At 40.6% G+C, this 14,786-nt stretch overlaps 2 protein-coding genes across 2 annotated transcripts in view; one reads left to right on the top strand and one right to left on the bottom strand.

The window, feature by feature from the left end:
- LOC133979436 (uncharacterized) overlaps positions 1-14,786 on the top strand; it is a 1,726,912-nt gene that overhangs the window by 378,897 nt on the left and 1,333,229 nt on the right. The window lies entirely within an intron of this gene.
- The window catches only part of LOC133978591 (NACHT, LRR and PYD domains-containing protein 3-like), a 42,220-nt gene continuing 27,757 nt past the window's right edge, over positions 324-14,786 (bottom strand). The window contains exons 10-13 of the mRNA XM_062416862.1: positions 2,885-3,058; positions 1,763-1,936; positions 559-722; positions 324-508 (exon numbers count right to left, since the gene is read on the bottom strand). Of these exons, the coding sequence (XP_062272846.1) occupies positions 713-722; positions 1,763-1,936; positions 2,885-3,058 (358 nt within the window). The 3' untranslated portion in view covers positions 324-508; positions 559-712. The remainder of the gene's footprint in view (positions 509-558; positions 723-1,762; positions 1,937-2,884; positions 3,059-14,786) is intronic.

The following is a 14,786-nucleotide window of genomic DNA, read 5'->3' as shown; positions in this document are numbered from 1 at the left end:
GGATCACATGATCTCACCTACAAGTTTATAGTATATAGTTATTGTTAAAGACAGCTGATTGGCTGAGCAGTGTTTATTTACAGCTTAATGCAAATAACTTGTTAAATATCATTATGAGATATAAACTGATTATGTTTTAACTTCATGTTTCTGCATATAAAAGCTGGATACCTTTATATCATCTGGAGCATTTAAAAGTGATCAATCAAATCTTTCAAATCAATCCTAAAACAAATAGCTAACCAGTGAAGTGATGATAGAAATGGAGTAATATTGTAATGGAAATTGTCTGAAAACCAAAACACTGCTACTCTGCTGCTCTGACTGTGGTAAAACAGCCGCGTCTCACTCTCTCCCAGCAGTAATCCTTCTCCTGCTGAAAGTCACAGTCAATTCTCTTCTGCTTCATTCATTAGTTTTAGTCCTCGTTAACTCTCAGTGTGATTCTGAGACGCTTGATAAATATGAGCCCAGGCTCACAGTCTGACTTATAACACCTGTTTTTTATCTTTATTTACATCAAACAGCTCATGTACAACAAATCTGTAAAGTGCTGACTTCAGCTAAATCCAGAGATAACTGTTCAGTTTGTAGTCAGTTAAGAGACTTAAGTGAAGACGACAAAATCCAGATCAAGACTCCAGATGGATCATCAGGATCCAGCTGATCCTCTCTCAACACTCCTGGATGTTCACTCTCACTCTGACAGAGATCACTTCCATCTGATGAGAGAAGAAGAAAGAACAGAGGAGATAAATGAGTGTTTAGTGAGACTCACTTCATCAGCTGTCAGTCAGTGATGCAGCACATCCAGTATAAAGAGCAGCAGGGACTTCAGTCCTGTTCAGACCAGAAGTGGAACAGCTGTGCAGCGTAGCTTGCTTCCTTTCAGCTCTCATGTTAACGTGTTGGAGTGAACACACTGAGCTCCAAGCTCACACACCTGCACACACTTTTACTATCAAGTGTGTTTCCTCTGCAGATTTCACTCAAGTTCACAGAGGAAATAAAGTGCTGAGAGTCATGAACACATCATTACTGCAGAAACAGAGACATTCACTCATCAGTTTACTGATGGATTTACTGCTGATACATGTCAACTCTTATCAAAGTTTAAAGCTACAGAGTCTCTGTGGGATTTGAAGATGTTTCCTGCTGTTAAATCATCACATGACAATCAGTCAGAGCTCTCAGCTAAAAAGCTGCTGTGATTCCTGGACTTCAGCAGAGGTTCTGGTCTGTATAAAGACCACATGGTTACTAAACGTAATGATGCTTGTGTGAAATCAGAGCCAGTGATTTGCAGGCTGCAGTCAGACTAATCTTAGAGCTCTGACAAAGATGAACTGATCAATAGTTTAGTGTTGAAATGAGAGAACAAACACTTTGAGATCAGATTTTGATGGTGTGACAGTTTGATGATGAGGACCACTGTCTCTATACATCTTGTAAGGCTGTCAGCTGTAATCCAGCTTTATTTCCTGCAGACATCAACACAACAACAACAGTTGTCTTCACATCAACTCAAACACATGATCACAACAAGCTTCTGGCTCATCTGATTGGCTAACTGTTCTCTCTCTCTGTCTTTCTGTCCAATCCTGAAGCCTGTCACCATTCTCCTCTCACAGCTTCACTGAGGAAAGCAGCACTGAGAAGGTTGGAGGTTCAACAGGAAATACTGGATCTCTGCTTTGATACTGAGTGGGTTTAAGACTAAACTGCTGAAACCAGCACAGACTGACTCCAACTCTCTACTGACCTCAGAGTCTCCAGTCTGCAGTCTGGACTCTGCTGAAGATCAATCAGCTGCTTCACGTCTGAATCCTTCAGGTCATTTCCTCTCAGATTCAGCTCTCTCAGATGGGAGGAGTTGGACTTCAGAGCTGAGGCCAGATAATCACAGCTGATCTGTGACAAACTGCAGCCAAACAATCTGAATAAAGAATAAATGAAGTCAGTTTAGAAAACAAAGTTCATGTTTGAAATGATGAAATGTTTCATAATCTGTTCAGAGCTGAAGAAGATTTAAATGTAGAAGTTTAGAAAATATAAACTCCAAACAGCTGAACCCAACAGGATGCAGGTTCAAAACTGTCAAATACAAACAGTGAAAAAGAGATTTTAACATCCAGACGCGCGTGTGTGTGTGTATGTGTGTGTGTTAGATAATGTGTGTATGTGTTTGTGTATAATGTGTGTTTGTGTGTGTGAGAGAGAGAGAGAGCGAGTGTGTGTGTGTTACTGTATGTGTGTTACAGTGTTTGTGTGTGTGTATAATGTGTGTGTGTGTTTTATAGTGTATTACAGTGTGTGTGTGTGTGTTTGTGTGTCTGTGTGTGTGTGTGAGACAGAGAGAGAGAGTGTGTGTGTGTGTGTGCGTGTGTGTTACAGTATGTGCACAGTGTGTCTGTGTATAATATGTGTGTGTGCGTGTGTGTTACAGTATGTGTATGTTTGTGTGTGTATAATGTATTTGCGTGTGTTTGTCAGTATGTGTGTCTATAAAATGTGTGTTTTAGTGTGTGTGTGTGTGTGTGTATTTATGTGTGTTACTGTGTGTGTGTCTGTGTTACTGTGTGTGTGTGTGTGTCACAGTGTGTGTGTGTGTTTGTGTGCGGTTGTGTATAATGTATAAGAGAGAATGTGTGTGCATTTGTGTGTGTGTGTTTGTGTGTGTATAATGTGTTTGTGAGTGTGTGTGTGTGTGTGTGTGTGTGTGTGTGTGTGTGTGTGTGTGTGTGTGTGTGTGTGTGTGTGTGTGTGTGTGTGTGTGTAGAGAAGGAAAATTAACTTCATGGATGTAAGTTATGTATGAACATAAATTAGATTCAGATGTTAAACATTAAGATCAACAATAGTAACAGACAGTCAGTGAACTGACATCAGAGTCTCCAGTTTACAGTCTGGACTCTCCAGTCCACCAGACAGCTGCTTCACTCCTGAATCCTTCAGGTTGTTTCCACTCAGCTCCAGCTTTCTAAGGTGGGAGGAGTTGGACTTCAGAGCTGAGGCCAGAGAATTACAGCTGATCTTTGACAAACTGCAGTCAAACAATCTGAATAAAGAATAAATGAAGCCAGTTTAGAAAACAAAGTTCATGTTTGAAATGATGAAATGTTTCATAATCTGTTCAGAGCTGAAGAAGATTTAAATGTAGAAGTTTAGAAAATGTAAACTCCAAACAGCTGAACCCAACAGGATGCAGGTTAAAAACGGTCAAATACAAACAGTGAAAAAGAGATTTTAACATTCAGACATGTGTGTGGGTGTGTGTGTGTTAGATAATGTGTGTGTGTGTGTGTGTGTGTGTGTATGTGTGTGTGTGTGTATGTGAGAGAGATAGAGAGAGAGAGAGAGAGAGAGAGAGAGAGAGAGAAAGTGTGTGTGTGTTACTATGAGTGGTATGTGTATAATGTGTGTGTGTTTGTTTGTAATGTGTATATGTGTGTTACTGTATGTGGTGTATGTGTGTGTGTGTTACAGTGTTTGTGTGTGAGAGAGAATGTGTGTGTGTATAATGTGTGTGCGTGCATGTGTGTGTTACAGTTTGTGTGTGTGTGTGTGTGTGTATAATGTCTGTGTGTAAGAGAATGTGTGTGAGTGTCTGTGTCAGAGGTGGACAGAGTACACAACTTCCCTACTTGAGTACAGATACTCCTTGTCAAATATTACTCCAATACAGGTAAAAGTAGCTTAGTCAAAATATTACTTAAGTAAAAGTATTTTTAAAAATATCTCAGGAAAGTAAAGTAGCTTTATTGTCATTCTACATACAAAAAGATAGAAAATATGAACTGAATATCTTCAGTTAAATAGTCACTACAAGAACCTACAGATGAAGCCACTACAAATTTCCCCTGTTTCCGTGATGGCTCCTTGGCCGCCCCTTGATAGGTCCTTGACTGGCCGATAATGGAAGCAGGGGGGAAATGCGATGACGTGTCAATGTGGCCCCGACTGGAAACGCCCCTAAACTGCCTGAGTGAAAACCAGTTGCAATGCTTCATTTGTCCACGGGGAGGCGCAGGTATTAGTGCAGGAAACCCGAGTTAGTTTTACACACTAATATAACTTGTATTTACTTCTATTCTTCTTCATAAAGTAGCCTTATACTATATGTTGTTGTTATTGTCACTGTATCGTCACTAGTGTCTGTGTAATGCTGCTGCTACACTATAATTTCCCAGCTTGGGATCAATAAAGTATATCTATCTATCTATCTATCTATCTATCTATCTATCTATCTAATGAAGGGTGCAATATAGTTAAATCCATTAGAAGGATGCAATTGAAGCTGCTGTGCGCCGGTAAAACACAACACAGCCGATCAATTAACAAAACGCACTATGATTAAAAAGTGCAAGCTTGTTCTTCTGAGTCATGCCTGTGTAGTATTCAGTACTAGATACTTGTGTAAAAAAGACTCTAGTAAAAGCAGAAGTCCTGATTCAACTCTTTACGCCAGTAAAAGTAAGACTTAGTTTAATGACTTAGAAGTCGCCAAATGACTTACTTTAACGAATTTCGTTAGTTTATATAATGCAGATTTGTAAAATATTACTTTTATGAAGGTCACAGTCACAGACAATAAACTTAGCATTTCATAATTGTGGTAGCAGCGGTACAGCAGATGTAATGAAGTCCACGCAGCACGCTGGATGCAAACTAATATTAAGCCTTTAGCCTTTTCATTATAATGTCCATGGACATAAACTGAGTTAATTCATTAGAAGGATGCAATTGAAGATACCGTACATTTTACAGGACCTCTGACTGATCATTGTCACTGTCAAACCAAGAAATAGCCCATGTGACTTTCCCCGTCTAGTGATTAAAAACAGGACGCGCTATTTACAGTAATACATAGTATTTCAATGGACGGTGTAAATAATGTAAATAATGTCACGACTATTTTACTATATATTTCTTACTATTATTGTTCTTATAGTTTTTTGTTTGTTCGTTGTTTTTTTTGTATTTATTATTTATTGTTCTTTATTCTTTTCTTATTGCTGCTATTATATTCTGATACACTGATACTGGGTTTCCTTTATCCGGTAATTACAAAGTCAAAAGTCAAAATGAAATTAAATGAATGACGTTGGCGCACAACGGGTTATGAATGGAGGGGTATCTCCCTCTCGGGGCACCCCCTGAAACGTCACTTTCTCGTAGCCAATCGTAAGCCCTTCTCCTGTCGGATTACCTCCAAAATCATCATCCAGCGTGTCATTGTCAAAAGAAAGTAAAATAGATAAAACTTTGAACTCGCTTGAGAAAACACGTCTCTGTCCGTGCAGCTAACATTAACCTCAGCTCCAGTGAGTCTGTTCAATGCAGGAATATGGGATTCATTTATTTTTATTTTATTGGCAATATGTTATAAAACATAATAGTTAAAATAATTTGATCATAATGAGAGCAGGCGTAATAAAGCCGTGGGAGGAAAAATTCAAAGGATTCACAGTTTGCCATGAGACATGCACAGGTGTGGGGGGAGGGGGGCATTCGCTTTGAAAGACAATGGAACAGGCTCCCAACCATCCCCCCAAACCCATCATCACCCCGCCAAATCCGCACCCCTTCTCAGAAAGTACTGTAGTTGAAACGGCCATGAACACTCTTGCGTGATTTGTGTGACAATGGAACCAAATATAGCCCATTAAGCCCAAACAAAAAGTTAAGCAATGATAATGCTAATAAAGTGGATGGGCTTACCTGACTTACAGCATGCACTGAATAGACCGGGGTTGGCTTGCACATTTTTCAACAATTCTACAATTCACAAGTTAGCAGACGCTGAACTACTCATTCTCAGCTTTAGCACTCTGGCATAATTTGTGTGAGAATATTCAAACCAGCATCAAATGAAAGGTTAATCATCCTTTAAATTCCTTGTTTTTACGTTTGTTTCTAATTTCTCACTGTCAAATGTTTATTTTCATATAAATAAAGCTGCGTTGCCTTGTCTTGCCTTGCCTAAAATCAAATACAGTCGTTTACGTTTTTCCATTTCGTATAATTGATCTGAGCCTAAAATTGAAATATGAAAAGCATTTTTTCTTTCTTTTTGTGTTAGATTCAAAACAAATATCAACAAACATCCCATTCATTTTCCTTTCTTCACTGCTAAACAATAAAAACACATACTCTACAGGCAAAAACACTTCCTATTAACCAAGAGAACAAGGGAACATATTAAACTCATGGCACATAGCAGAGAACCATAGAGTTATCGGTCAAGATTTGATTTCCATCATATAACAACCTGAAGGTTTTAAATTGAGTTATTTTCGGGTTATATGCATTTACTTAACAAAGTTATGAAAGTGCAGCAGAGTTTTTCCGCGGAAAACATTATCAATAAGTAACTGCTACTGCATAGACTCGAACCCAAGTCTCCCGCACTAATGACGGACACGCTACCGTTACGCCACCGCTCCGGTCCTACGTTATTAAGTGTCTAACTGATAAACTTACGCTTGTATGCATTCACTGAGGAAAAATTATGAAAATATAATACAACTTTGCCGCCAGAAATGTCTTTAGAACAAACATAAGATATGAAACCTTTCTAAATTCGCCCTTTTCTGTTGGCGTGGAAGATGAATACCCGCCATGTTTTCACGTTGTTATAGGCTACGTCTAGGGTGCAAATAGAAACTCCGCATTTTTTATTCAAGATAGTCATGTATCTGTGTCTGCAAATTGTTTGCTCAGTCATGGTCTTCCTTGAAATTTAAAATATTTTTTCTAAGTTGTGGTGCGTGCATATAAAAAGTCAGTGGGTTATGTTAGGTAGTAAGTAAGTTTACTGGTTCGGATGACCAGTAAAAATTCATAGAATATGTGGGCTATTCTGTGACAGAAGCGCCATCACCTGATCATACCCTGTATTACAATGAATAGGTGGGTTTACAGGAAAAGATAGACACGCCCAGGAGAATCTGTATATTGACATTTATTGACATTTACAGATAAACAATCTCTCTCTCTCTCGCTCTCTCTCTCTCTCACACACACACACCTACCTTGGACTCTTTGATATGAATTGTATAAAAAACATGAACAGAAAGTCAACTTAATCATTCAACTGCACTGCAACATTTGCCACATTTTTAAACCTTTTAAAAATGGCAAAAAGCACATACAATTATGTTTAAAATGTTCATCTGCAATTTAACAAACATTAAGCTAGTTAACGTTAGTAGCTACTTTACATACCGCAACATGCTTTTTCAGGTTGGAAGACAAGTTTTTGTAGGCCGTGATATAATTTGTTCGCGATAAGCACAACAAACAACATCTCAAACATGGGTTTGAGATAAGGCCACGGGTGCTCGGTGGGAGTTTCTCCATGGGTCTGTTCGATACCGCATACTTGCTGTCATGTATTATGTTGTAGTACTGGAGTCACCAATAAGTGGTGCTGTAAGAATACAAGTGCTGTGCTGTATATGTTGAAGCTGCACTAGTAAACACTGTTCAGTCTGATTCAAGCCGTCTCCTCCTTAAGTCCTATTCATTACATGGTGTCAGAACAGGGATAAAAAAATAAAAAGAACCTAGAAAAGGACCGATGGAGCTACAAAAACCTCCAGGAACGTGGAACCTAGAAGTTAATCTAGCTGAAAACTGTAGAGTCTAGATTCAAAAGTTCAACATCGCCAGTGGAATAGCAGAGAAGTCGGAGAAAGTAAAATGCGCCACTTTTCTCCATGTTGCCGGGGACGACGCCATCAAGGTATACAACACGTTTCAGTTTGACGACGATGTTGATGATCTGGATGTATTGAAAGATCTGTTTAAAAACTACTGTGAACCTCGAAAAAACCTGACATACGAGAGACTTTGGTTTTTCACGAAGGCGCAAGGAAATACAGTCTATTGATGGGTATGTCACAGATTTAAAAAACAAAGCAAAAGACTGATAGTTTTTAGATTTAACCGAGTCATTAATAAGAGACAGAGTTGTATGTGGAACCCAAATGACCAGATCTGAGGCAGACTGCTGAGAGAGCCGGAGCTGACGCTACAGAGAGCAGTGGACATTTGCCGTGCAAGCGAGGTGAGCCAAACCCAGCTAAAAAAGTTAAATGAAGAAACAGAAGTACCGGTTCAGAAATTATACAAGCAAAAAACATATGGAAAAAAGGAGAGAGTTCAACCAAAGACAGAAAAACCACAAGCAGACTATGGTACATGCGGGTATAAACATGAGTCAAGAAAGTGCCCAGCATTTGGCCAAACCTGCAACTCTTGTCGCCGGAAGAATCACTATGCAAAAATGTGCATGAGCCATGGACGGACAGAATTCCAACGGAAAATACAAGGTATTGAACGTGACACAGCAAGTGATGATGACATGTTCATAGGTACAACTGACCTCAAACAAAAAGAAGTGAGCCATGTTAACAGACTAGACAAAGTGGATGAGCAAACAAACAAAGATGACTGGACTGCAACGCTGAACATAAACAACCAGACACTCACTGTACTGATAGATACAGGTGCTAACTGTAATGTGATATCCAAAAGAGAATTGGATGCACTGAAATTGAGTGAAAAGAACCGGGACAAATCTTGCTTTAAGTTAGTGGGCTTTTTTGGGCAACAAGAGAATCCACTAGGGCAGAAAGATTAAATGCCAATACAAGGACAAAGAGTTAAATGTGGACTTTCAAGTCATAAAGCATGATACAAAAGCAGTACTGGGAAAAGAGTCTAGTGTTGCGTTTGGTATGGTGAAGAGGATATATGGAGTGGAAGAAAAAACACAGACAGACATATTGAGTGAATATGAAGATTTATTCACAGGACTGGGCTGTATTCTGAGAGTTCACCATATTCAGGTAAACCCAGCTATTACACCAGTAGTTCATCCTCCTAGAAAGGTCCCAGTAGCCCTGAAAAAAGACATTGAAAAGGAATTAAAGAGGATGGAAAACCTTGGTGTCACCGAAAAACAAACTGAGCCTACAGAATGGGTCAGCAGCAGTTGTGAAACCAAACAAAATAAGGATATGCCTTGACCCACAGGATCTAAATGAAGCAATACAAAGAGACCACTATCCTCTGAAAACTGTGGAGGAGGTTGTGGCTGAAATGGCAAAAGCAAAGGTCTTCTCAGTTGTGGATGCAAACCCAGGCTACTGGAAAATCCAGTTGGATGAAGAGAGCTCCAGACTATGTACCTTTAACCCACCCTCAGGAAGGTACAAGTTTAAGAGACTTCTTATCTTCAGCACCAGAAGTGTTCCAGAGATGCCTGTCACAGCATCTAGAAGGACTGGACGGAGTCGTCAATGTGATGGATGACATTCTTGTGTGGGGTGAAGACAGAGAGTCACACGACAACAGACTGAGGAAGCTGTTCGATCGACTGAGGAGCATAAAGTTGAAACTAAACAGAGACAAATTCAAAATCGGACTGAGTGAAATCAGCTACATAGGGCATGTGCTGAGCAAAGACAGACTGAAACCTGACATAGACAAAGTGCGAGCCATATAAGAATTGCCTGAGCCAAAAGACAAAACAGAGCTACAGAGATTAATGGGCATGGTGCAGTACTTAGCCAAGTTTATTCCAAATCTCTCAGAAGTATCTGCACCAATCAGAAAGCTGCTGGAAGGAGAAGCCACCTGGCATTGGGAGAGTGAACAACAAAAGAGCTTCACACGACTGGAAAGAGCTTGTGAGTAACACTCCAGTGTTAAAATAGTATGATGTGGAGAAAGAAAATACAGCCTACAGGTGACATACAAGCCTGGTAAGGAAATGCACATTGCAGATGCACTGAGCAGAGCCAGCCTGAAACACCACACACGTGGAAGACAGGAGGACGAGTTGGATGTGAGCTATGTAGTCCAACAGTTACCTGTTTCAGAAGAAAAGTGTCAGCAGTTCAAAGATTGAACAAAAGAAGATGAGGAACTGAGACTGGTCGGACAAGCAGTACAGGATGGATGGCCTGAGTCACGGAGCCAAGTTCCAAAGACAAATTCAAAAGTACTGGACTTTCAGAGAGGAGCTGACATTTTCTGATGGACTACTGTTCGAAAACTCCAAATTGGTTGATCCTACAAAGATGAGAGAAGAGATGCTCGAAAAAATTCATGAGGCACATATGGGAATTGTGAAGTGTAAGGAACTTGGAAGAGACATCCTGTTTTGGCCAGGAATGGCAAAACAAATTGAAGAAGCAACAAACACAAAAAAAAACTATCCCAGGGAGCCCTTGATACCTCATCCACATCCAAGAGCGTGGTCAAAAGTTAGAATGGATCGCTTCTATTTCAATAATGCAGAGTACATCATGTGTGTCGACTACTACTCAAAGTACCCAGAGATTTCAAAATTAAGTGGTACTACAAGCAAGCACATCATTACGGCACTTAAGTCTGTTTTTGCCAGACACAGTGTACCTGATGAACTTTTTTCTGACAATGGGACACAGCTGGTAAGTGCAGAAATGCAAGACTTTGCGACCAGCTGGGAGTTCAAACACTGTACCTCGAGTCCAGAGTTTCCACAGTCAAATGGACAAGCAGAGATAGCTATACAAACAGTGAAAAATCTGCTGAACAAAGCACAGGAAAGTCTCAAGGACCTATACATTGCTCTTTTCGAGTACAGAAACACGCCACTGGAAGGAGTAGGCTACTCTCCTGTGCAGCTGCTTATGGGAAGGAGGCTGAAGACAAAAATACCTGTGTCAAGAAACCTGTTAATGCCAGGAGTGTACAGACATGTACGCAGCAGATTGATGAACAGACAAAATAAGCAGAAACGCTACTTTGACTGTGGAACGAGGAAACTCCCTGTGGTGGGAGAAGGAGAAAGAGTAAGAGTCAGACAGCAGAACAAATGGCAACCTGCTGTCATACTGAAGAGACATGATCAGCCAAGGTCGTACATCGTACAGACTGACAATGATTAAATCTACAGAAGGAACAGGAGACATATTCTGAAAACCAAGGAAACCTCAAGTTCCCCACAACAAGCACAACATGAGACTGTTGAAAGTGTTCATGATTCATTGCCACTGATGGAGAGCGGACAGCAGCCAGCAGGAACTGAACCAGAACATAGTGAATACCAAGAAAGTCACATGCCTGCAAGGTCTCTACCACAAACACCAAAGTCGTCAATGATAAAAGAGACTGTGAGCACTGATAATCATGCACAAACCTCGCGTTTTGGTAGACCTATAAGAGTTCCCCTTAGGTACCGGTAGTAATAGTAGTAAATGTGTTCTATTAAGTTCTAACCTGTTTTATTAAGGAAAAAAAAAGAAAAAAAAGAAACAACAATTTAAAGAAAGCTGCACTAGTAAACACTGTTCAGTCTGATTCAAGCCGTCTCCTCCTTGAGTCCTATACACAGTAGGCGATTTGAGGGGTGATGGTGTCCCCCTTGTTAGCAAAATGACCAAAATGCGTCCCCTTTGTTAACCTGCCATCCCCTCTCTGTCAGGGCAGAGCAGGGATGCTTATTGAGTATGTTCTGCCTGACTCATTGATCCTTTACAGGGTTTCCCATTTATGTATTAAACTGCAGCGGATCGCCACTGTTTAATTAGCCCCGCTAGTTTTCACTACGTCATTCCCATCCTACATAACTTGTACTGTCCCATGGATACACAGCCTGTTCAATGCGCTGATGCTGCGCCGTTACCCCTCCTCCCTCCCTCTCTCTTCCTGGGTGCGCGCGGGGGGAGGGGGAGACGGAAGTACAGAAGCACCGAGCGGCACAGGGACATGCTAATAACATCATGTCGTCAAAAAGAAAAGGAGGAGAGGTTGACCTTCGTTTATTTTTCAAAAAGAAAAAGACAGGTGAGAAATTAGCTTGTATTTGATTCCTGCTTTACATGAAATAACGTTACATATCTGTAAAGTCTCCACAACTAAAAATCTGTTTTTTTCTTCTTGTTCATTCAGTTAAATGTTTGCACATTCTGTACAGTGAAGCTTAGAGTTTGACACACTGTAGGCTGTTTTCACATTAATCTGCTGGAAGTGGAAAGTTTCTCTGTGCTCATTGAAAACCTAAATTTAAAGGGTGGGCCTACAGTGTGTGCATGATTTGTGATATCACAAATTGTTTGGAAGCCAGATTTGTCCAGTATTCAGCGTACATAACTGTGAGGAGCAGACGTCTTGTGTACAGACTTGTGAAAATGAAATTAATATATTATGTAAATAATTATATTTAATGAGGTAGAAGGTGTAGATGTGATTTTAAGGTTTTTAACAATAGATTTATTTATTTTTTGTGGAAAAATCATATCAGACATAGATTCAAAGTAGAGTGGGCCTAGCCTATCTAATATAGGCCTACATCTTAAAACATTTCTAGAGAAAAACTTTAGTAAACAAATCATTTTATACAGTTAGCAGTAGGGATGTCCGATATTATCGGCCGATATTCACTTAAAAATGTAATATCGGGAAGTATGGGTATCGGGTTTTTAGAACTGATGTTTGTTCTGTAGGCTTCAGCATTTCCGAGCCTGCATGAACGAAGCATGGGACGTTTACCGGCGCGCTCTTGATGGCGTATAACAACAACAACATGTTGGACTCGTGGGACTCTAACCGTGGCTAACAAGTTCATAGCGTCCACCGCCATGTACACGAACACACAGACAGAAGGTTTACCTCCTCGTTGTCATTTTCTCTGTTATGGTTTCGGCGAGTCGCCTCTGTGACGTCACCGTCAGAGTCCGGTAGGTCCTATCTGGGTCCTATCTGGGTCCTATCTGGATCCTATCTGGGTCCTACTCTGCTGGAGACACACCAGCTGAGAGGATCGAGTGAGAGGACGTTCCTCTAAAAGGTCCCGCTTCCAGAAACGGGGCTTATGTCTGTGGTTTGGAACTATTTCCAAGTGTTCCCTACGGATAGTAAATGACTGCAAAGCAGCATAATAAATGTGGCAGTGACATGTTGGCACTTTTTTCCATAACTTAAGCTGAAGTTGTTGTCTTATTTTGCACAGACAGTGTTTACATGTGGAAAGCCATGTTGCATTTATGTTTGCATCCAGTGGAGCATCACAATACAATTAGGCATAATGTGTTAATTCAACAATAGGAGATATGTTATTGTTGTGTCAAAACCTGGTTCACTGAGAAAGGAGCCACAGTCTCAGATCCCAGACACTCCAAACCTGCAGGGGGAAACCACATCAGTGGTGGAACCCCAGGTAAGAGGAAGGAAGTGCCTGAGGGAGCACATTCACCTGCGCACCCATACCGGAAGCATGGTCTGAAATGTTTGGAGCTGGCTCAGTCAGCTCTCTTGCCTGCTCCTGGAGACACCTCACAGCCACAGCTCCTGATCGACCATTGAAGACACCACTGGTACAGTACAGTAGATGTTTAAGTTTGGAGGCCATGCTTCCCAAATGCTTTGATTGTGTGTTTGTGGTAGTGATGGGCAAACGAAGCCTTGTGAAGCCTTTGAAGCTTCTTCCTGATTGTGTCGCAAAATGATCCGAAGCATCAAAGCATCGAATACAACACAGTGACATCTGGTGGTCAGCAGAAATGACTACGGCTATAAACTCGACACGCTGAACAAAGCACAACATGAACATAGAATGAACGCATTCATATGGCATGACATGACTGAACAAATGAAATGACATGAACATGACATGACAGAATTAAAAATATAAAGCCTATGTTTTATATGTTTCATATAACATAATATAATAATATAAACTACTGTGATCAGGATTTGTTGTTTAATTAGGCTTTATGGATTCAATAAACTGCAGCAACAATGCCACCTTCTACCGCTATGTAGAATTACGTACAGGTGTATGTAAGGCTGATTTCCATTAATAGGCTAATCAAATAAATTGCAAGCCACACTCATAAACCCCGCGACGTTCCCATGAATCCTATAACAGGCCAGCACGCGCAGCGGCAAGAAGCGAGAGGAGCTTATGAATGCCTACACATGCCTTTGTAATTTCATCTCGTCTCGCAACATTGCTTGGAGGAAAGGCAACGATATGGATTGCAAATCTGATGACTGAGGTATGATTCCCACTACCGTTATGTGGAGCTGATGTACCTTACTAATAGCTTTATCATACGCGTCTAGTTTATTCCGCTTTAACTGTTGCAACCGTTATTTTACAGCAATTATTGCTGATTAACCTAGACATGTGGCAACACGTTTTGAGCAATAGGCTAAGCCTGATATACATTTGCAACAGAAGCATAGGCTTTATACAGGCTTACTACAACTCAGAAAGCATATTGGGGTTTGTTGAAAGTGCTTGTGTTACAGGTATATGCATATACAGGTGCTTGTATACAAAGGAGGTTTGGGGAATGTGCGTTTGTTGTAGTGTTGTCCATGTTGTCTTTCTAATATAGTAAACGTGCTCTGAAATTGGCAAGTCTACTCGATGAAACACAACACAACTTCGCTGGGTGTGTGCATCTTTTATACACCGGGTATCAGTGCAGCAGCAATAAATTTGAATCCAGCAAACCCTTCCGGAGTTTCAGTGACGTTCGAAGCTTCGGACGTCATCAGTCACGTGCTTATTTCAATTTGATACAAGCTCCAACACGGTGTTTCGAACCAGTGTGCTTCGAGGGAGTGACACAAGCTTCGGTGCGTCAGTGTCAAACGTCCCATCACTAGTTTGTGGTTGCAATGGTTATTTTTGTTGAGTAAATTGGAAACTTTATTATGATTTTATAGAAGTACTTTGGTACTCGTGCTTTGTTTCTAGTACTCTAATAGTGACCTTTGGT

The sequence above is a fragment of the Scomber scombrus genome, chromosome 4 (genome assembly GCF_963691925.1).
Source record: "Scomber scombrus chromosome 4, fScoSco1.1, whole genome shotgun sequence".
Taxonomy (NCBI): domain Eukaryota; kingdom Metazoa; phylum Chordata; class Actinopteri; order Scombriformes; family Scombridae; genus Scomber; species Scomber scombrus.
Note: the sequence above shows the minus strand (reverse complement) of the source record. Positions and strands in the feature narration are given on the sequence as shown.